The following is a 23183-nucleotide window of genomic DNA, read 5'->3' as shown; positions in this document are numbered from 1 at the left end:
GATCGATCCAAAATCCAAGATGGCCGCCACAGGCGTCATCTTGACACCACATTTTGACCTTCTTCTCAAGTTCTACCAGTGTGATTCGACTGAAACTTGTCTGAAATGATTCTGACATGGTCCCGAGTCGGGAACATATCAGGATCAGGCAAGTTTAAGCAATGTATAATTTATAGACGAAGAGAGATAACTCTCAAGTTGTGTGAATAAAATTAGCAAAAAATACATCAATGTGACCTTAAGTATAAGCCAATGCCATTCAAATCATCAAAGTGTTTCGTCAAGCATACTTAATGGTACTTTGAACCTTTCATTTATTGAAAACGATTTTAAAGATGTTATAACCGTATTTGATTTGAATGGTAGAATAGATAGGATAGATACACTTTACGTACTGCAGTACGTCTCAGTAGTAGACTTTAACTTTGTTGTGTTTGTGACGTACGTCTACGTATACCGTGTAATGTAGAATACACATTTTACCGATTTTTTTATCTTGACTCCTTAAACGTCTAAAATAAACCTTAACTAATTCTCAGATCCCTGTGGCTGAACCGACACCAGGGCCGTTTTCGATTATGCGGTTTGACTGGTTGGACCTAGTTGTTCGTTTATAAATTAAAGACGGGCCTGGTGATTTTATATTGTTTTCAGACGAGCCTTGACAAAGCCCTTACAGGCCTGTATCATAAACTACAGGTCCGTCAGGATTTATACTTGAAATAATGACTTTTACAAACGGTCGAACCGGTTGTTCCGAATAAACGAAAACGGCCCATCCTCGATACTCCAGGGGTTCCGATCACTTACGATCTCTACACCCCTGGACTATCTCATCGTAAAACTGGAGGCAACAGAACAGAACAGGTAATTTAGTCCTTTGATGTACATCAAAAGAACCGTATAACGGTACACTGTGGTTGACTATGTGGCTTTGAAGTTGGGCGTCGCTCTCTCTGTAGTCTTCAAAGGAAATCTTTGCTGGTCTGTGATTGGTCAAATATTTTCAGTTGAGCTGCCTTCAATTTCACTATGAGATAGTCCAGGGGTGTAGAGATCGTAAGTGATCGGAACCCCTGGAGTATCGTGGATGAAAACGGCCCTGATCGAATGGTAACTTCTGTAGAACACATGTCCGGAAAAACGTTACGTCCGTTTTCCAGAGTAGTATCTCCCAAAGAGAAAATATTAATGAAATGTTATTATAATCATATTTATTTATGTGCGATATCCTTATGAATCACAAGTAATTATCAAAGAAAATGAAGTTGATATTTTATTATTTTTATATATGAATATTATTTATCGATTATTCACTGCGGAACTGGTAAACATGACGTGAAGAAAAACATGGCGGACAAAGCAGTCGACTGAGCCCCGGCAAAAATCAAAATAGTATTTTAGTAAATTGTGCATAAACTATCAAAGATGGCAACTCGCAGTCTGACTGAGGTGTTCATTTTGATGAGGAACAATGCGCTCCAAAGTCGCAACATGTTCTCAGAACAAGTAAGTACCCAAAATTAGTACGCTTCTCGGTCTTGTCAGTTGTCATTCCTGATTAAAAGTGCAGTGATCAGTCTAAAATTATCTTGTTGGTAGGTATTTTCATCTTTTTGCCTAAAAAAATGGACTCCATTTTCTGAAATTGAACATTGTATTAGAAATTAGATTAGTCTTTTCTGTTTAAATGTATGCATATTGATGACTGGATTTGTCACAGAATTTGTCTAGGGAAAGAAACTGTCTATTTTATTCCAATCTAACATTTATTCAGATGGCTGATGACAGAATGGCCCTGGTGTCGAATTGTCAGATTGACCCGGAATTAGGAATTGCCAGCACAAAGGCTTCAAGACTACCTCCAGAATGGTAAGGCACCATAAATACATTTACATTTTTTAAGTGTAGCGGTGTTGGACTGGGTCGATCATCGGTGACCGGGTAGCTCAGCGGTGGGACGTTCACATGGTGTTCGGAGGTCCCGGGTTCGAATCACGGTCTTACCCCTACATTCTTTTTCTCCTATCTATCAAATGTATTCAAACTCTATCTCCCATTTGAGAAGAAAGAAATTTTTTAGTAAAGGATGTGCCATATTTTAGGTCAGCTGATTATACTGGAAGCTGGTAGGAAAGTTTATTATTTGAATACCACCCAAGAATATATTTCTTTACCTAAAGACCACTCCAGTAAAAGAAATCAAATTACTATCTCGATCTTCCATGTCACTTGAATGTTTGGAAATAAGAGCAATATATGTAGTTGAGCTTCTGTATATGTCCGATGAATATTTATGTTCATCAGAATCACGTGTGTGTGAACGGCTCTGTAATATAATGAGCTTTACTGCAAAGCATCATATTCATGGTGATTTTTACCACCTGTGAATTGGAGATGGCACCAGCTTATAATCTTCAGCTCTCAGTGTACAGACCAAAATGTTGAAGATAGCAGTTTTCTTATACCGTATTTCACGTACATATTCCCTTATATTAGAAGTGATTTGCACTTTATACCCAAGAGGCACAAAGAGCTGTTTTCATAATATAAGTTTATACTGAGCTGAAAAAAAATTGCAGGTATTAAAGAACTACAATGTACATACATATAGCTGTACTAGTACTACTCTACTACACATATATCTGCAAATTATTTGGTAATAATGTTCTAGTTGAGCAATATTTGTATTGTAAATTAAAAGGAGCGTGGATTGTACATAGTGTTAATCATATTTTTTTTAATACAGCCTCTGTCACACAGCTGTCAATGGAGGATATTTCAAAGTTTTTTGCTTAATCGGTAGAGCCAAAAATTTCCATGTCAGATGTTGGATTCCCCGTTGGGGTAAACTCAACAGGAATGTGTATTTTTCCCTGTTCTTATATATTGGCACCCAACTAAATAATGCACTGAAGGTGGATTGAGAGTACCAGTATATATTAGTGTTGAGAATCGGTTGCTATTTTATGATCGATCATCATTTTTGTGTAACCAATAAATGATTGATTAAAATTGATTATATTTTTCTTTGGTCCCACTAAAGACCGTGTATGTTTTCCAGGAAAACGTACAAACTACACATGTTGCCATGTTCTCAGGTCGCTAATGTTTTCACAAATAAAATCATACTCCTGTGAACGTTTACATTACTACGTATGCATATGTGCTCTTCAATTTTTTTAGGCGCTTGATATTTGAAATGATATGAGGGAAAACACATACAAGCGATTGATTCGACAATTTTTCTATGACATGTCTTGCATGTTTTACTGACCGGCTAATCAAACACTTTCGTTTATCATGATGTTCGACAATTCGGACGAAACTCAATTACAGATTTCTTACTCGATTAATTGGTCAAACACCCCAAACCAACCATATTTGATGAACTTGATTAATCGGAACACCACTAGCATATATGTTTGAAATTTAGGAGATCTTGTGAAAAGCAGGAGGAGTTGAAGGAGCATGTTGCAATTGGTGTGGCTTAAACTTATACAATGTACAAAGTGTTTTAATACTGTCTCCGTCACTCTCAGCTGACAGAGAATGTGCATCTTTTGACTCAGTTGGAACAGCTGTATAATTTTTCACACGGAGACCGACCTCAACAGGCTAAAGTCTAAAACAGACATAATTAATAAAAATAATTAGTTAAGTCTGAACCAATCACATTTTCATTTGCAAAGCATAATCAATTAGTCTCAACTCAAGATTTGTTCATGATCTTAAGCTTGTAGTCTGGCCATGGGTTTAATTCTTGGTTTGGGTACACGACGGAAACATGTAGTTACCCTGTTCTTCTATACACTATCAAAGCCTCCAACTTCCAAGATATTCAGAAATCTTTGGCAGTATTGTAACAACAACTCATATTTTTTAACTGTAAAGTTAGATGTTTGAGACTTGTTTATTGAGTAATTGATTTTGATATACCTTAACAGATTTCTTTTTCCTTTTTTCAAGGGTTGATAATGTGGAAGAAGTGCAATATGAAATTTCGCGAATCAAACAAAAAAGTAAGTACTACTAAAAATGTGATTATCAGGTAAAGTAAATAACAAATTGATTCTATTTTGTATCTGTATTGAGCAATGGGATAAACAAAATCTATGAAGTAAGTGTGGTAAAAATATCTTATTTTTTTTTTCCATTAGAAATATTCTTTAGTGTTGTTTTGGTAAACTTAATATTAATCAATGTTTAATTAATCAGTTATTTACAGTTTTATTAATTGAATGATTATCATTAATATAAATTTCCCTATATATTTACCATAGTAATGTATTTACTAAATAATGATATTTTTAGGTCAGGATGACCTATTGTCATCGTGTTTCATCTGTCGTCATGCGCTGTCCGCCGTGTGTCATGAGTAAGACTATTTCATACAAAAGTCTACTTCTTCTTAACCCTTGATTGGATTACAACCATTTTTGGTGTGAAACATTATTGGGAAATGAAATCATATTTTATATAAATGAGTTAGGTCTGACCCCTTGGGACAGAGGGGCGGGGTTCAGAAGGGGGGAACTTTGATAGATTAAAATCATACTCCTCAATAATTATAACCCTTGAGTGGATTACATCTATAATGTAAAACATCATTTGGGGAAGACAATGATATTTTATATAAATGAGTTAGGTCTGACCCCTTGGGACAGAGGGGCGGGGTTCAGAAGGGGAAACATTGATGAAATTTTGATTTAAAAATTCTACTTTTCCTTAACACTTTTATGGATTACAACCATATTTGGTGTGAAACATCATTAGGGGAAGACAATCATATTTTATATAAATGGGTTAGGTTTGACCCCTAGGGAGAAAGCTAAGGGAGGGGCTCCAAAAGGGGAACTTTGATGAAATTTGTCTTTAAAATCCTACTTCTGCTTGTATAATTAACCATTGAGTGGATTATACCATAATTGGTGTTAAACATCATTGAGGGAAAACAATCATATTTTATATAGTTGAGTTAGGTACGACCCCTGGGGATAGATCTAGAGGGGTGACTCTCAGAAGGTGGAATTTTGGTGAAATTCTGCTTTAAAATCTGACTCCTTGTTAATCCTTGAATGGGTTACAACCATATTTGTCATGGAACATCTGTAGAAACAAATAGTTCAAATGAATTACCTTGACGACAATTCAAGGTCACAAGGGTCAAATAGACTAAAATTTTGAAACAACTTGTTGTGAATAACTAAGAGACCAAGAAACCTGATATTGGGCCTGTAGCATACTAGGATGAAGGGCTACCAAGTTTGTTCAACTTTACCTACTTTTAATAAGGTCATTGAAGTCATAAAATATTTCAAACACTTAAACTTCAACTAAGGAGTTCCTTATATTGTCTTAATTGTTAGCCACTACTGCATACTGTGACTGTTGTTTTGTGCCAATAGTCAGATGACCGTTAAGGCCCATGGGCCTCTTGTTTCTACTTATTTGTTAAAATGAAATGTCCATTGATGATTCCAGTATAGTTTAGTTCATCCACTATAGCTATCAAAAACCAAAAAAGAAGGATTATTTCTTAAATCATGTAAAATGTAGTGCACAGTAAATATGATGTCATTCAGGATTCTTTGTATACCTGTATGAAAATAAGAATATCTCTACATGTCTATTTAATATGTTAACATCGAGATACCAAAATGATGTGGGTAAAGTATGATTTACTATTAATTAGTTCAACATTCCAATGATTGTGATGTAATAAAAATCACATCAAAATACGATGTCACAATCACCAGATGGTGGGATTAATAGGCAGTTAATTATACTTTACTCACATTGCTTGGATTATATAAAAATATTCAAGAGAATTCTGTATCCTTTGGTTTATTTTATAGTATATATTACTGCATTAGTTTATATTAAATTTGCTGTGATGTATATTTGATTTGTTATTTATGCCAAAGATAGCTAATTACTTAATATGGTTACAATGTGTACTTGATCAAGCAAAATAAAATAAATGTTGTTTGATAAATTTATTTGTAAATTTCCATTTTTAGTGAAAGAACTTGCAACATTACATGACAAACACTTAAATCGGCCAACGCTAGATGACAGCATTCAGGAGGAACACGCTATAGAAATACAAACTCAAGAGATTACACAGGTAATGTATGGCTTAGTTATTAACTGGTATATCACCTACATAACTATACCTGGGAGATTACACAGGTAATGTATGGCTTAGTTATTAACTGGTTTATCACCTACATAACTCTACCTGGGAGATTACACAGGTAAAGTATGGCTTAGTTATTAACTGGTTTATCACCTACATAACTCTACCTGGGAGATTACACAGGTAATGTATAGGTTAGTTAGTAACTGGTTTATCACCTACATAACTCTACCTGGGAGATTACACAGGTAATGTATAGGTTAGTTAGTAACTGGTTTATCACCTACATAACTCTACCTGGGAGATAACACAGGTGATGTATGGCTTAGTTATTAACTGGTATATCACCTTCATAACTCTACCTGGGAGATTACACAGGTAAAGTATGGCTTAGTTATTAACTTATTTATCACCTACATAACTCTACCTGGGAGATTACACAGGTAATTTATGGCTTAGTTATTAACTGGTTTATCACCTACATAACTCTACCTGGGAGATTACACAGGTAATGTATAGGTTAGTTAGTAACTGGTTTATCACCTACATAACTCTACCTGGGAGATTACACAGGTAATGTATGGGTTAGTTAGTAACTGGTTTATCACCTACATAGCTCTACCTGGGAGATTACACAGGTAATGTATAGGTTAGTTAGTAACTGGTTTATCACCTACATAACTCTACCTGGGAGATTACACAGGTAATGTATAGGTTAGTTAGTAACTGGTTTATCACCTACATAACTCTACCTGGGAGATTACACAGGTAATGTATAGGTTAGTTAGTAACTGGTTTATCACCTACATAACTCTACCTGGGAGATTACACAGGTAATGTATAGGTTAGTTAGTAACTGGTTTATCACCTACATAACTCTACCTGGGAGATTACACAGGTAATGTATAGGCTTAGTTAGTAACTGGTTTATCACCTACATAACTCTACCTGGGAGATTACACAGGTAATGTATAGGTTAGTTAGTAACTGGTTTATCACCTACATAACTCTACCTGGGAGATTACACAGGTAATGTATGGCTTAGTTAGTAACTGGTTTATCACCTACATAACTCTACCTGGGAGATTACACAGGTAATGTATAGGTTAGTTAGTAACTGGTTTATCACCTACATAACTCTACCTGGGAGATTACACAGGTAATGTATAGGTTAGTTAGTAACTGGTTTATCACCTACATAACTCTACCTGGGAGATTACACAGGTAATGTATAGGTTAGTTAGTAACTGGTTTATCACCTACATAACTCTACCTGGGAGATTACACAGGTAATGTACAGGTTAGTTAGTAACTGGTTTATCACCTACATAACTCTACCTGGGAGATTACACAGGTAATGTATAGGTTAGTTAGTAACTGGTTTATCACCTACATAACTCTACCTGGGAGATTACACAGGTAATGTATAGGTTAGTTAGTAACTGGTTTATCACCTACATAACTCTACCTGGGAGATTACACAGGTAATGTATGGGTTAGTTAGTAACTGGTTTATCACCTACATAACTATACCTGGGAGATAACACAGGTAATGTATAGGTTAGTTATTAACTGGTTTATCACCTACATAACTCTACCTGGGAGATTACAACAGGTAATGTACAGGTTAGTTAGTAACTGGTTTATCACCTACATAACTCTACCTGGGAGATTACACAGGTAAAGTATGGCTTAGTTATTAACTGGTTTATCACCTACATAACTCTACCTGGGAGATTACACAGGTAATGTATAGGTTAGTTAGTAACTGGTTTATCACCTACATAACTCTACCTGGGAGATAACACAGGTAATGTATGGCTTAGTTAGTAACTGGTTTATCACCTACATAACTCTACCTGGGAGATTACACAGGTAATGTATGGCTTAGTTAGTAACTGGTTTATACACCTACATAACTCTACCTGGGAGATTACACAGGTAAAGTATGGCTTAGTTATTAACTGGTTTATCACCTACATAACTCTACCTGGGAGATTACACAGGTAATGTATAGGTTAGTTAGTAACTGGTTTATCACCTACATAACTCTACCTGGGAGATTACACAGGTAATGTATAGGTTAGTTAGTTACTGGTTTATCACCTACATAACTCTACCTGGGAGATTACACAGGTAATGTATAGGTTAGTTAGTAACTGGTTTATCACCTACATAACTCTACCTGGGAGATTACACAGGTAATGTATAGGTTAGTTAGTAACTGGTTTATCACCTACATAACTCTACCTGGGAGATTACACAGGTAATGTACAGGTTAGTTAGTAACTGGTTTTATCACCTACATAACTCTACCTGGGAGATTACACAGGTAATGTATAGGTTAGTTAGTAACTGGTTTATCACCTACATAACTCTACCTGGGAGATTACACAGGTAATGTATAGGTTAGTTAGTAACTGGTTTATCACCTACATAGCTCTACCTGGGAGATTACACAGGTGATGTATGGCTTAGTTAGTAACTGGTATATCACCTACATAACTCTACCTGGGTGATTACACAGGTAATGTATAGGTTAGTTAGTAACTGGTTTATCACCTACATAACTCTACCTGGGAGATTACACAGGTGATGTATGGCTTAGTTAGTAACTGGTATATCACCTACATAACTCTACCTGGGTGATTACACAGGTAATGTATAGGTTAGTTAGTTAGTAACTGGTTTATCACCTACCTAACTATACCTGGGAGATTACACAAGGTGATGTATAGGTTAGTTAGTAACTGGTTTATCACCTACATAACTCTACCTGGGAGATTACACAGGTAATGTATAGGTTAGTTAGTAACTGGTTTATCACCTACATAACTCTACCTGGGAGATTACACAGGTAATGTATGGCTTAGTTAGTAACTGGTTTATCACCTACATAACTCTACCTGGGAGATTACACAGGTAATGTATAGGTTAGTTAGTAACTGGTTTATCACCTACATAACTCTACCTGGGAGATTACACAGGTAATGTATGGCTTAGTTAGTAACTGGTTTATCACCTACATAACTCTACCTGGGAGATTACACAGGTAATGTATAGGTTAGTTAGTAACTGGTTTATCACCTACATAACTCTACCTGGGAGATTACACAGGTAATGTACAGGTTAGTTAGTAAACTGGTTTATCACCTACATAACTCTACCTGGGAGATTACACAGGTAATGTACAGGTTAGTTATTAACTGGTTTATCACCTACATAACTCTACCTGGGAGATTAAACAGATAATGTACAGGTTAGTTAGTAACTGGTTTATCACCTACATAACTCTACCTGGGAGGTTACACAGGTAATGTATGGCTTAGTTAGTAACTGGTTTATCACCTACATAACTATACCTGGGAGATTACACAGGTAATGTATAGGTTAGTTATTAACTGGTTTATCACCTACATAACTCTACCTGGGAGATTAAACAGATAATGTACAGGTTAGTTATTAACTGGTTTATCACCTACATAACTCTACCTGGGAGATTACACAGGTAATGTATGGCTTAGTTATTAACTGGTTTATCACCTACATAACTCTACCTGGGAGATTACACAGGTAATGTATGGCTTAGTTAGTAACTGGTTTATCACCTACATAGCTCTACCTGGGAGATTACACAGGTAATGTATGGGTTAGTTAGTAACTGGTATATCACCTACATAACTCTACCTGGGAGATTACACAGGTAATGTATAGGTTAGTTAGCAACTGGTTATCACCTACATAACTCTACCTGGGAGATAACACAGGTAAAGTATGGCTTAGTTATTAACTGGTTTATCACCTACATAACTCTACCTGGGAGATTACACAGGTAATGTATGGGTTAGTTAGTAACTGGTTTATCACCTACATAGCTCTACCTGGGAGATTACACAGGTGATGTATGGCTTAGTTAGTAACTGGTATATCACCTACATAACTCTACCTGGGTGATTACACAGGTAATGTATAGGTTAGTTAGTAACTGGTTTATCACCTACATAACTCTACCTGGGAGATTACACAGGTAATGTATAGGTTAGTTAGTAACTGGTTTATCACCTACATAACTCTACCTGGGAGATTACACAGGTAATGTACAGGTTAGTTAGTAACTGGTTTATCACCTACATAACTCTACCTGGGAGATTACACAGGTAATGTATGGCTTAGTTATTAACTGGTTTATCACCTACATAACTCTACCTGGGAGATTACACAGGTAATGTATGGGTTAGTTAGTAACTGGTTTATCACCTACATAACTCTACCTGGGAGATTACACAGGTAATGTACAGGTTAGTTAGTTACTGGTTTATCACCTACATAACTATACCTGGGAGATTACACAGGTAATGTATAGGTTAGTTAGTTACTGGTTTATCACCTACATAACTCTACCTGGGAGATTACACAGGTAATGTATGGAAGAACATCTAATAACTTTAGTCTTAGCAACACAATCACATAGTTTTTAAATGATTCATTGTTATCTCTTTGCCAAATTCAGTTTATCAACCATCATCAAAACCTTTTGCAGATTCATCCTTACAGGTTAGTTTTTAAATTCAGATGATTTATTGTCTTTTTCCACTTTTTTTTTTTTTTTTTTTTGAGAATATCTTCTTCTTTTTTTTAGATGTTTTCACGTTGCCAAAGGATTGTTCATCAAATAAACTCCCGCAGCAGCCACAGCGGTACAAAGCATGAGAAGCAGTTATCTTCTAACATTCTCTCCTCTCTCATCAGAACTCTACAAGATATGTCCACTAACTTCCGTAAAAGTCAGTCAGCCTATCTTCGCAGTAAGTAAATGAACAGTCATTACTTTTTAGCCCACCATCATCAGATGGTGGGCTATTTAAATCGCCCTGCGTCCATGGTCCGTGGTCCGTCGTCCGTCCGTAAACAATGCTTGTTATCACTATTTCTTGAAAACTGCTGCAGGGATTTTGTTCAAACTTCACATGGAGGGTCCCCTTGGTCCCTATTTGTGCCATACAGATTTTGAGGCTGATCGGAAAAACAAGATGGCGGCCAGGCAGCCATCTTTGATTTTGGCAGTTGAAGTTTGTTATCGATATTTCTTGAGAACTACTGAAGGGATTTTGTTCAAACTTCACATGGAGGTTACCCTTGGTCCCTATTTGTGCCATACAGATTTTGAGGCTGATCGGAAAAACAAGATGGGCGCCAGACAGCCATCTTTGATTTTGGCAGTTGAAGTTTGTTATCGATATTTCTTGAGAACTACTGAAGGGATTTTGTTCAAACTTCACATGGAGGTTACCTTGGTCCCTAGTTGTGCCATACAGATTTTGAGGGTGATCGGAAAAAACAAGATGGCCGCCAGGCAGCCATCTTTGATTTTGGCAGTTGAAGTTTGTTATCGATATTTCTTGAGAACTACAGTAGGGATTTTGTTCAAACTTCACATGGAGGTTACCCTTGGTCCCAAGTTGTGCCATACAGATTTTGAGGCTGATCGGAAAAACAAGATGGCCACCAGGCAGCCATCTTTGATTTTGGCAGTTGAGGTTTGTTATCTATATTTCTTGAGAACTACAGTAGGGATTTTGTTTAAACTTCACATGGAGGTTACCCTTGGTCCCTAGTTGTGCCATACAGATTTTGAGGCTGATCGGAAAAACAAGATGACGGCCAGGCAGACATCTTTGATTTTGGCAGTTGAAGTTTGTTACCGATATTTCTTGAGAACTACTGAAGGAATTTTGTTCAAACTTCACATGGAGGTTACCCTTGGTCCCTATTTGTGCCATACAGATTTTGAGGCTGATAGGAAAAACAAGATGGCCGCCAGGCGGCCATCTTGGATTTTGGTAGTTAAGGTTTGATATCCCCATTTCTCATAAAATGCTGAAGGGATCTTTCTCAAATTTAATATGTAGGTTCCCCTAGGGCCCTTGTTGTGCATATTGCATTTTTGGACCAAACGGTGAACAAGATGGCCGCCAGGCCGCCATCTTGGATTTTGATAGTTAAAGTTTGTTATGGCTATTTCTAAGATTGTACTAAAGGGATCTGTCTCAAATTTCATATGTAGGTTCCCCTAGGGACCTAGTTGTGTATATTACATTTTGGGACCGATCGGTTAGCAAGATGGCCGCCAGGCAGCCATCTTGGATTTTGTTATTCAAAGTTTGTTATCGCTATTTCTCAGAAAGTACTGAAGGGATCTGTCTCAAAATTTATATGTAGGTTCCCCTAGGGCCCTAGTTGTGCATATTGTGATTTGGGACCGATTGGTCAACAAGATGGTTGCCAGGCAGCCATCTTGGATTTTGATAGTTAAAGTTTGTTATTGCTATTTCTCAGAAAGTGCTGAAAGGATCTTTCTCAAATTTCACATGTAGGTTCCCCTTGGGCCCTAGTTGTGCATAATGTGATTTGGGACAGATTGATCAACAAGATGCCCGCCAAGGAGTCATCTTGGATTTTGATAGTTGAAGTTTGTTACCGCTATTTCTCAAAAGGTACTGAAGCGATCTGTCTCAAATTTTATATGTAGTATGTTTGAAAAAGTTTAAAAAGTAGAGAAAAGATCCATCTTTTCTTTGTCAGATATAGATCATTCTTTGGTGGGCGCCAAGATCCCTCTGGTATCTCTTGTGATAGTATAAGATTGTTATCGCTATTTCTCAGAAAGTACTGAAGGGATCATTCTCAAATTTCATCTGTAGGTTACCCTAGGGCTCTTGTTGTGCATATTGCATTTTGGGACCAATTGATCAACAAGATGGTTGCCAGGCAGCCATCTTGGATTTTGATAGTTAAAGTTTGTTATCGCTATTTCTCAGAAAGTACTGAAAGGATCATTCTCAAATTTCTTATGTAGGTTCCCCTAGGGCCCTAGTTGCGCGTATTGCATTTTGATGACCTTGTTTAAAGATGGCCGCCAGACCGCCATCTTGAATTTTAGTAGTTGAAGTTTGTTACAGCTATTTATAAGAAAGTACTGCAGTGATCTGTTTTAAAAGTTTGAAAAGTAGAGAAAAGATCCATCTGTCAATTGTCAGACATAGATCAATCTTAGGTGGGCGCCAAGATCCCTCTGGGATCTCTTGTTTGTAGAGAATGTCACTTTTGCAAGAATGATAAGCTCTGCCTGGGTTATCTCCCCTGGTTGAGACACGGATACCCAGGGTTATAAGGCTCTGCTTGGGTTATCTCACCTATTCTGAGACACAACTACACAGGGGTATAAGGCTCTGCTTGGGTTATCTCCCCTGGTTGAGACTCGACTACAGAGGGATATAATGCTCTGCCTGGGTTATCTCCCCTGTTCTGAGATACACCTACACAGGGATGATAGGTTGATAAATTGTTAAGTTTTCTTCCCTTTGTCTAAGTTATCTTCCCTGACTGTGACACACCTACACATGGATGATAGGCTCTGTTTTAGGTCTGCCTTTGGATAAGACACATTGATATATACAGTTTTTGAAAGCATGTTTAAGGAAAACAAAGCTGTCATTACAAGGTATTATTAAACTCTCATTATATACAGAGGACTCCAGCTATTCACACATATATATAACGGTTATTCAAATAATTCGGTTATTTGCATAAAAGACTGGTGTACCTTGGTTTTAACTTTTTAAATGACAGTGGTTCATTAGCAGTGCCCTGTCTAGCCTTAATAATTTCTCATAAAAGGGATTTGTGAAAAGTTTAATTCCATCCATTTTGTATGCCTATCAAAATATATTTTTTTTACATTAATGCAGAAATAAAAAGCAGGGAAGAAAGATCTAGGGAATTCTTCGACACTAATCTAGGACCAGATTCAGCACTGATGTCTGAGGAACAAGACCTGATGCTAGAGGATGGTTTTGATAAGGTACTTTATTTTAACAGATATAGAGGGCCAGCTATAATCCACCTAAAGATGTCCAGCACATGTCTGGGTATACTGATGGATGTTTATAGTCACATATATAAGTGATCAGCCTGTCTTTATATACAATTTTATATGAACTTAAAAACTTGAATATGAAACTTAATCATTACGTTTAAGGGGAGATAACTCATACATTTGTAACGATCGTGTGACCGAATTTATCTACTTCTACTAGTTGTTCTCAGCCACTCTGATGTTAAATTCTCAACTTTCCTTAACAAATGAATTTCCAAACACCAATCAGTTATGTGACATAAATCAATACATTTGGAATTAAATTCTGGTAAGTTTAAGGAGTCCTTTTCATTTAATGCCCAATATCAATTATTTCATTTTTGTATTTTTTTAACAGGGTTTCACAACTACACAACTACAGATGGTTGATAATAATTCAACCTTGGTGAAACAGAGAGAAAAAGAAATTACACAAGTTGTGAGGTCTATACAAGACCTAAATGAAATATTCCGTGACTTGTCACATATGGTGGTGGAGCAGGTTTGTAACTTATACAGCACACATATGTACCTCCTTACCCTCCGTAACTCCGTAATCTGTTTATAGGATCTGAAATTAAAGCTCATTTTACATGGAACACTATGTATGGTTTGTGCCCTTTTTAGCCTCTAAATATGTCAGACTTGTTTATTTAGTGATTCAGTTGTTGAAATTCAAATATGGAGTACATCCTTGATACAATAGATATGATGGTTGTGTATCATTGCAGCTGCAGTGGCTATGGCATCGTCGGAGACCCACGGGTGATCACACTACACTACGCTACACTCATCACCCGTCGGCAAACTCCTCGTAAAATCCTCGTAAAATATGCTAATTCATATACTAGAATTGACCAGTTAGAAAACTCGATATATTTTGGAACTCTTCAGAATGAAGGGTGGTTTATTAACTTGAAGATAAACAAAAAATGGCGGCGCCCATAAATAACATGTGAGTTTTGTATAAAAACGACCAAGGACAAATCATACAGATCTCTTATCTCTTATCTCTTAACTACAACATATGTATGCCTTAATTATTACCTTATACCTAATAACATTAAGGCAATTAGTATAAAACACTCAAATGAAAATAGCTATTTCTGCCCTAATAAAGCATAATATTATTACAGAAATACCTAATAAAGAAAGTCCTATACTGCTATGAACGAAGCTAACAACGCTTTTGTTCATAGTTTACCTGGCCCATACACACACATTCGCCAGGTGCAAGTGTTGGCCAACTTTGTTGTGTTGCCGTATACTGTACATAACCCTTACTCTGATTGGATGAAATCCCATCGCAAAAACGTCTGGAACCAATCAAATTCTTCATGCATATAAATTACCTACGACGATTTTACCTGGAGTTTGCCCACGGGTGATGAGTGTAGCGTAGTGTAGTGCGATCACCCGTGGGTCTCCAACGATGTGGCTATTGTGACTATCCTAAATATGAATTTTATTATGAAAATGCAACAATTTTGTAAATTTTCAGCTCACCTGGTCCGAAGGACCAAGGTGAGCTTATGCCATACCGTGGCATCCAGCGTCCGTCGTTTGTCAGTCCATCAACAATTGACTTCTTCTCCATAGCTGCTGGTTGTATTTAACAAGCTTTGACTGGTAGCATCCTTATGGGGTACTGACTGATAATTGTACAAATGGTCAGATTTTAAGTTTTTAAAAGTGATCTGTCATGTTGTTTTCCATACTATGATATTCTGATAGATTTGTTGATGTGTCTGTTCATGAAAAAACCTCATATTACATTAGTGACTAGATACATGAAGATCAATATTACTTTAAAAAGAATTCTGCGTGATGCAGATTTTACTGCTCAATTCCTAAATATTACTCCTACTACAGGAGCTGTTTTGTCTGTAAAAGTCACAGAAAAAAGGAAGAAGTGCAATGACATTGATGCATATTCACTTGTACCTATGACAATGTACCAACTACATTGGTTTTCTGTTTCAGGGAACTGTGCTAGATCGTATAGACTATAATGTAGAACATGCAAGTGTACAGGTGGAAAAAGGACTTCAGCAGTTACAAAAAGCTGAGAAATACCAGAAGAAAAACCGCAAGATGTTGTGTATTGTGATACTAGCTGTGTTAATAATTATCTTAATTATCGTACTCATTGGAGTTAAGAGCTAGCGCAAGTGCTCTTATTAGTTAGTTTTGTTAAATGGAGAAATACTTGATAAAAATCATTTCTAGAAAAGTTTTTAATACCAACAAACATCATCTGAACTATTATATACTCATCAGCTCTAACTAAAGTGACTTTGCTTTTTTCTTTTCTTTTGAAGAGAAAGATATGTTTATAATGCTAGGATACATTTTTATCAAGTGTTGATCTGCTGGCAATATTGTGATAATTTTACTTCAACATTTCTGTGGGGTTGATGTCTATTCCTGATGCTGGTAGTATGTTACATGTCTGTAATGAATGGTGTACAAATGCTCTGTTTTAATGAAATTGTGAAGTCATCTGATCTGTAGAATCAAGATAGCCTATAGACAGTTCTCTTCATTTGTCATTGTCTCGCATGTAAACATCTTTTTGCAGTTTCAAAGTTTCCTCAAGTTCAAGCTAGTCTAAAATTATCCTTCTGCCTTAAAATAGGTTTTAAAACGTCAGATTCAGATCAAGTTTGTCCTAAAAACAAATTTAAATCCACTGTTTTTTGTTTGCTTTATCACTATGAAGGAGTTTGTCTCCTACATACATACTGACAAAGAGTTATTTTATAGGAATGTACATCATGACGAGTGCACATTACCAGCAAATTAACTGTAAAAAGGAGTCACACTTACAGTATTTTGTTGTCAGGTTAAAATCTGGTATTACACAGATATGATATTAAACATTTTATCAATACTGAGTGAAACCTGCTTGTTTAAATATACTTTAGGTGATTTATACTTTTACACCAGAGGGTATTCATTTGATCAGATCTGTGATCTAGGTATTTAATGTATGGTATTTACATACACATAGATCTATATATTATATTTCAATGAAGAGCTGAGCAGAGAGTTAGAAAAACTTTGTGAAGTTTTGATGACACAAAGTGCTCACATATTATATTGATGATTTAATGCTAAACTGGACGAAATATTTGTAAAGGTCTATTAATTTAGATATACACAACTGTTACATGTGTTCATTCAATTCATCATTATTCCACATAGTGAATCAATATATATGTTATGAAGTGTTGCATCTGGATCATGCCGCTGTGCTGGAGAATTACTTCTTTATGTTCACTGATTTTTCCATGTTACAAACAGATAAACTATAATACTGTAAACTGCAATATTTCATCTATTTCCAAAATATCTTTATTGAGATGTACATTAAATTTTGAGTGACATAACAAAATTAGAATTATGATATCAAACTTTAAAATGTGCATTTTAAGCATATGTGGTTTTTAAAATTTTTAATAATTCAGGGTATCAAATATGTAAAATTAATGATTTTGCTTACACCAAACTTCTCCAAACATCACTTTTTCTGTGCTGTTGAACCAAAAATATTTCCATAAAGTTATAAAATCTGGAGCCCCTGTTTGATATGATGTACTGTTTGTCTCCAACCAAAATTTGTGTGTCTGAGGCTGTGAAGTTTTACCATGGTTTCCATGGTTTGAAGGTTTAAAAATTTAATATCTTAATATTGTAAACCTGTTAGTATTTTAGTCAAGAATACACCTTTCAGTGAAGAACAAGGTCCATGTGTTACTGTATGCGACTTGAGAAAGTCAAATGAATTAGATTCTGTGTGACAGTCTTACTAATTGTTGTCATTAACAATTGAGAGAAATATCAGTGTTGTACAAGAACATTTTGACATCTTGAGAGAGAGGAAGTGATGCAATTTATGGCTTGTTTAATGCTATCAGATGCAGGATACGTGTAAACAGATATATTAGTTGATCACGTCTGTGAATATTAAGGGAGATTTGTAAAATTGATTTGTATGCTGACATAAGCAAACAAAAGACATATTTATGTTCAGATATTCATAGTATCACATATAATCTGATATGGTGTCACAAAACCATGTACTGTACAGGATCAAAGTTTGTGTGAAACTCGCACCCACTATTGTTAATATAGGAAATCCTTGATATCCAGGGGTTACAGTCACTTATGGTATCTATACACATGTGTAGGCTTCATAAGTGACTGTAATCCCTTGTTAGCAAGGATGCATATTTGATGACCATTCAATTCATTCTGATCGCCTTTTGTCCGCCGTCGTCGGCCATGCAAAGATAAACAATTTACATTTACGACTTCTTCTCCTAAACCGCTGAACCAAATTTATTGAAATTTTGCAGAAACCTTCTATGACCAAAGGTCAATCAATATTGTGAATTATATGACCCGCAACCCCAAGGGGCTCTTGGAGGGGCCAAAAGGGGTAAAAATTGACTAAAATTTCAAAAATCTCACAGATTTGATGGAACCAGATACTCTTCATAGATTGAAAGGTATTAAAACCCTTTACAAAAATTGTGAATTTCATGGCCCTGGGATCTCAGATTTTCCCTTGGAGAGGGGGTCAAATTTACTATAGCTTACATAGGAAAACACATTTTTGAAAATTTAGTATTTGCTTAGTTTTAATAGGAAATGAGTCAAACTGGTTTAGAATTATTAGTCTGAAATAGCATTTTAACACCATATCCATATTGGTCCCCCCAACCCCCAGGGGCCCGAGGGGCTGGTTCAAAAAGGGTCAAAATGGCTAAAATTTCAAAAATCTTCATCTGAATTCACAAATTTGATGGAACCAAATAATCTTCATAGATTAGAAAATTAAATTTATAAAATCACTGACCGACTTCAAGGGCCTGATGGGCCAATATATAGTGTTTATATGTCTTTGTTTCATTCTGTATCTGAACTCAGGTGACTGTAAAGGCCCATGGGCCTCTTGTATTTAGAGCTTGTAACCTACTACAGGCATTGCCAAAGTATTTACGAGCTAGTAGAATTTGCTGGAGAACGAAATTGAACTAACAACTATATTTCTATCAATATGTCCACCTGATGATGTACAACAATCAAATGAGAAGGAATGTAAAGTCATGCAAGATCTAACAGTAGTCTAACAAAGGGGGGCATGATGAATTATTGAATGTAGAAAGTGAGATGTCAACATACATATTCATATACTATATAATATCGAAAATGTCGGGGAATTTTCTTTGGAGGAAATTGATACCAGGTATTAGCTATGAACTTTAAGAGACTTCTGGTTTTTTTTATAAATATCTTGTTTGATTTAAAAATTATCAGGAAAATTCTTCTACTGAATCTTTTTGAATGATTAAAAATGCCATCTTACCTCACCAAGGGTAACATCTCATTATATTATTTTAAGGAATATGACGGTAAATTCTTTGAAAGTGAAAAAATTTCAGTTGTCAACCACTTGTATACTTTTAATAGAAGGAGATGTTTTCCAGGTTATCAGTCGTGTGAAGGTATACTTTTATGAAAAGGAGATGTTTTCCAGATTATCTGTCGTGAGAAGGGGACGTGTTCGTGAATAAATGTTGAATTTTATGAGAAAGACATAATTGAACTTAATTAAGGTACATGTATATCTACATGTGTCATGTGATATAAGTTGTGGAGATAAAAATGTGAATTATCCTAGTCATTACCGGTAGTCTAAATGTAGCTGGATTAATTAGGGTGTACACATAGAATAAATATAAATATGGTGATTACGGTAACTGTTGCTGAAAAAGATGTCATTCTTCCATAGAAAGGTTTTTAATAAGGTAGCCATTTATTTTTGTGGGTTAAAACTTTTGTGATTTGTAGAAAAAATGATCACTGTGTGTGACCAAGTCAATTTTCCTTTAACTGCAGGACATTAGCCATTATTCTCAAATTCAAAACAACTGTATGTACAGTCAATAGTTAGAAAGTTATTTTATATAAGTCAAACATTCCTTATATCATCAATAGTTCATTTATTTCCATTGAGAAAATAGCTCATTCATAATGCTCAAATTACTGTGAACCAACTACCTTTCGCGGCTACTAAATTTTGCGATTTCCATTCAAAATAAGTTCGTGAAGTTAAATATTTGCAGATTCCTATCAGTATAGATAATGTCGATATTAATTAAACTTAAACTTTCGTGAATTTACTTGGATCGTGAAATTTGCAAAAGTAAATCGTATGTGAATGATAGTTGGTTTACAGTAATCGTTTATGCATTTTACAGCATTTTACAAACATAATGTTCAAGGCTTCAAATTTTCAATTTGTTCCAATGCTACATAACTTCCAAATTACCAATTCTACAGAGTTACTACAGAACTAATTTCATTGGTACAAGCTTCATAGCTACTGCTGTTACTGCAGTATAACAACTTTAATTCCACAGTAAATACTAATGAATTATACAGTATTAATTCCACAAGTACTTACACTGTAAATACAGTACAATACTGGTACATACAACTTATACATTATTCATTAGGGCCCCGCATCGAAATGCGGGTGCCCTATAGTAATCAGGTTGTCCGTCTGTCTGTCTGTCCTTCCCTCTGTCTGTCTGTTTTTCTTGTTACAACTATTTCTCAGAAAGTACTGAAAGGATTTTGTCTCAAATTTCATATGTACGCTCCCCTAGGGCCCTAGTTCCACATATTGCATTTTGGGACCGATTGGTCAACAAGATGGATGACAGGGATCCATCTTGAATTTTGATAGTTGAAGTTTGTTACCGCTATTTCTCAAAAAGTACTGAAGGGATCCATCTCAAATTTTATAGGTAGGTTCCCCTAGGATCCTGGATGTGCTTATTGCATTTTGGGACCAATTTGGCTACAAGATTGCCTGTCAGGTCGCCATCTTGGATTTTGATAGTTAAGGATTGTTACCGTTATTTCTTGGAAAGGACTGAAGGGAACTTTTTCAATTTCATATTTAGGTTCCCCATATGCCCTAGTTGTGTATATTGTATTTTTGGACCAATTTGTTAACAAGGAAAGTGCTGAAGGAATCTTTCTCAAATTTCATAGGTAGGTTCCCTAACGACCCTAGTTAGGAATAATCTGTTTTGTATCTGATCTGTCAACAAAATGGTCGACAGGCAGCCATCTTGGATTTTGATAATTAAACAAGTTATACAACTGGTGCAAATCACTTTCGATAGCCCAAATATAAGTGCGCGAGGGGTCTGAGTGGGAGGAAACTGGAGTGCCAGGAAAAAACCCACGTGATCAGGCAGGTGACCCCTCAACTCTTTACTTCTGTGTGGGGGTCAAACCCTGGCCAACGAGGTGAAAGTCGAGCGGCTTAACCACTACACCACTTGATCACCCTTTTGACAGTTGAAAATGGTTACAGCTATTTCTTACAAAGTAACAAAGGGATCTGTCTAAAATGCATATGTAGGTTCCCTATAGTGTTGTGCATATTGCATATTGGGACTAAACAGTCAACATGATGGCCAACAGGCAGACATCTTGGATTTAGGTAGTTGAACATTGTTACCTCTTTTTCTCAGAAAATACTGTTTGGATCTGTCTCAATTTTTCCTAGGACCCTAAGTGTGCATATGGCGTTTTGGTACCTACATGTATCTATCAACAAGATGGCCAACAGGCAGCCATCTTGGATTTTGATATTTAAAGTTAAAAAGCAGAGAAAAGATACCTCTTTCCTTTGTCCGACAAAGATCATTCTTTGGTAGGCGCCAAGATCCTCTGAGATCTCTTGTACTATATTGTCATCAGTCATTTTCTAATCATTGAGTGGGGCCCTTTAATGTCAGTGTTCTAGTTCCACAATTAAGTACACTGTAAATACTACAGTAAAATACTGGTACATACAGTTCAATACTAGTACATACAGTTCAATACTAGTACATACAGTTCAGTACTGGTACATGTATATACAACTTATAAAGTATTAATTCCACAAGTGAATATACTGTAAATACTACAGTAAATACTGGTACATGTTGCAACACTAACTTTACCATTCCCACTGGTATTACTTACTACTGGGTACCACATTCCTGAGTGTATCATGTGTTCCGTGTGGAACTTTGGTAACTTCATTACAATGTAGCAACTCTTTTAAGTTTATTTTATTTAGATGAAGTCTATTTGTAAAACAGACAATCATGAACAGTATCTGTGAGTTAAGTGATATTTTAAAATACATTTAAATTGTGTTATGTTGACCTCTGAAGGTCGTGATGTGTGATACAGATGGGTATTTATAATGTGGTTCATATGTGTATGTTCAACATATTATGTATATAAGATATTAAATTAAAAACAAAGAAAACAATAAAAAATAATAACACTGTAATATCTTTGGAGTTTACTTCATAGCTCATAAGGCTGGAATGAAATGTGTCCTTTATTAGACATGGTTACGATAATGAAAGCTGTAGACAAAGTAACACAAACGGCACATACAATGTACTGACTCAAAGAATGACATATAGATTTCAGATTTTATTAATACACTCTGGGCACACCTTTGTGTGCCACAAGAGGTCAATTTATACAAAACATACATGACAGACAGGGTAATTGATAGTACAGTGTGAACATAATACACTCAAGCGTACATATCGGTGTATGAAATATTTTACGTACATTGGTGAGTATAATGCATGGTCATCGTTAGTTATGTATGATTGTAGTATGAACAACAACCATATCAATATTTTAATATTATAATGGTATATGTTTAATACTTCATATCATTGACCTTTAGCGTAGCCATAGCAGTATAATACAACTGCATAACCTCTAAATATATTTCAATTTTACTTAAGTTCATACTTTTAGCTTTAATAGAACTTGAACGCTTAATACTGTATACAGAGTATAAATAGATTGAACATATACATGTAGTAGTTATACAATTGTATATTCGATGCTATATCGTATAACATATATAATCAGCTATATCACAGCATAATAAGAAGTAATAACAAACATGCAAGTAATATAAATGCAGGTGTATGTAACCAGTACACTGTACTTTTTGATCAATTTAAAATACATAACTGTTCTATTTGTTTAAGAAAATAACTCACTCTCGTTAATAGAGTT

The 23183-nt window shown here is 35.7% G+C and overlaps 1 protein-coding gene across 1 annotated transcript; it reads left to right on the top strand.

Moving 5' to 3' along the window:
• The first annotated feature begins 1062 nt into the window (after window positions 1–1062).
• On the top strand, window positions 1063–22428 carry LOC138315127 (syntaxin-16-like). The gene is made up of 8 exons (XM_069255892.1): window positions 1063–1509; window positions 1778–1872; window positions 3970–4022; window positions 6024–6130; window positions 10782–10947; window positions 13891–14003; window positions 14416–14559; window positions 16041–22428. Exons 1-8 carry the CDS (start codon window positions 1429–1431, stop codon window positions 16221–16223), a joined length of 942 nt encoding a protein of 313 aa, XP_069111993.1. The 5' UTR covers window positions 1063–1428; the 3' UTR covers window positions 16224–22428.
• The last annotated feature ends 755 nt before the right edge of the window (window positions 22429–23183 follow it).

The sequence above is a fragment of the Argopecten irradians genome, chromosome 2 (genome assembly GCF_041381155.1).
Source record: "Argopecten irradians isolate NY chromosome 2, Ai_NY, whole genome shotgun sequence".
Taxonomy (NCBI): Eukaryota; Metazoa; Mollusca; class Bivalvia; order Pectinida; family Pectinidae; genus Argopecten; species Argopecten irradians.
Note: the sequence above shows the minus strand (reverse complement) of the source record. Positions and strands in the feature narration are given on the sequence as shown.

Excerpts from the sequence above, each read along its gene's own strand:
- LOC138315127 (XM_069255892.1), top strand. The coding sequence starts at position 1,429 with ATGGCAACTCGCAGTCTGACTGAGGTGTTCATTTTGATGAGGAACAAT. Across the intron at positions 4,023-6,023 it reads TTCGCGAATCAAACAAAAAA|TGAAAGAACTTGCAACATTA; the intron begins GTAAGTACTACT and ends TTCCATTTTTAG. Across the intron at positions 14,004-14,415 it reads TAGAGGATGGTTTTGATAAG|GGTTTCACAACTACACAACT; the intron begins GTACTTTATTTT and ends TTTTTTTAACAG.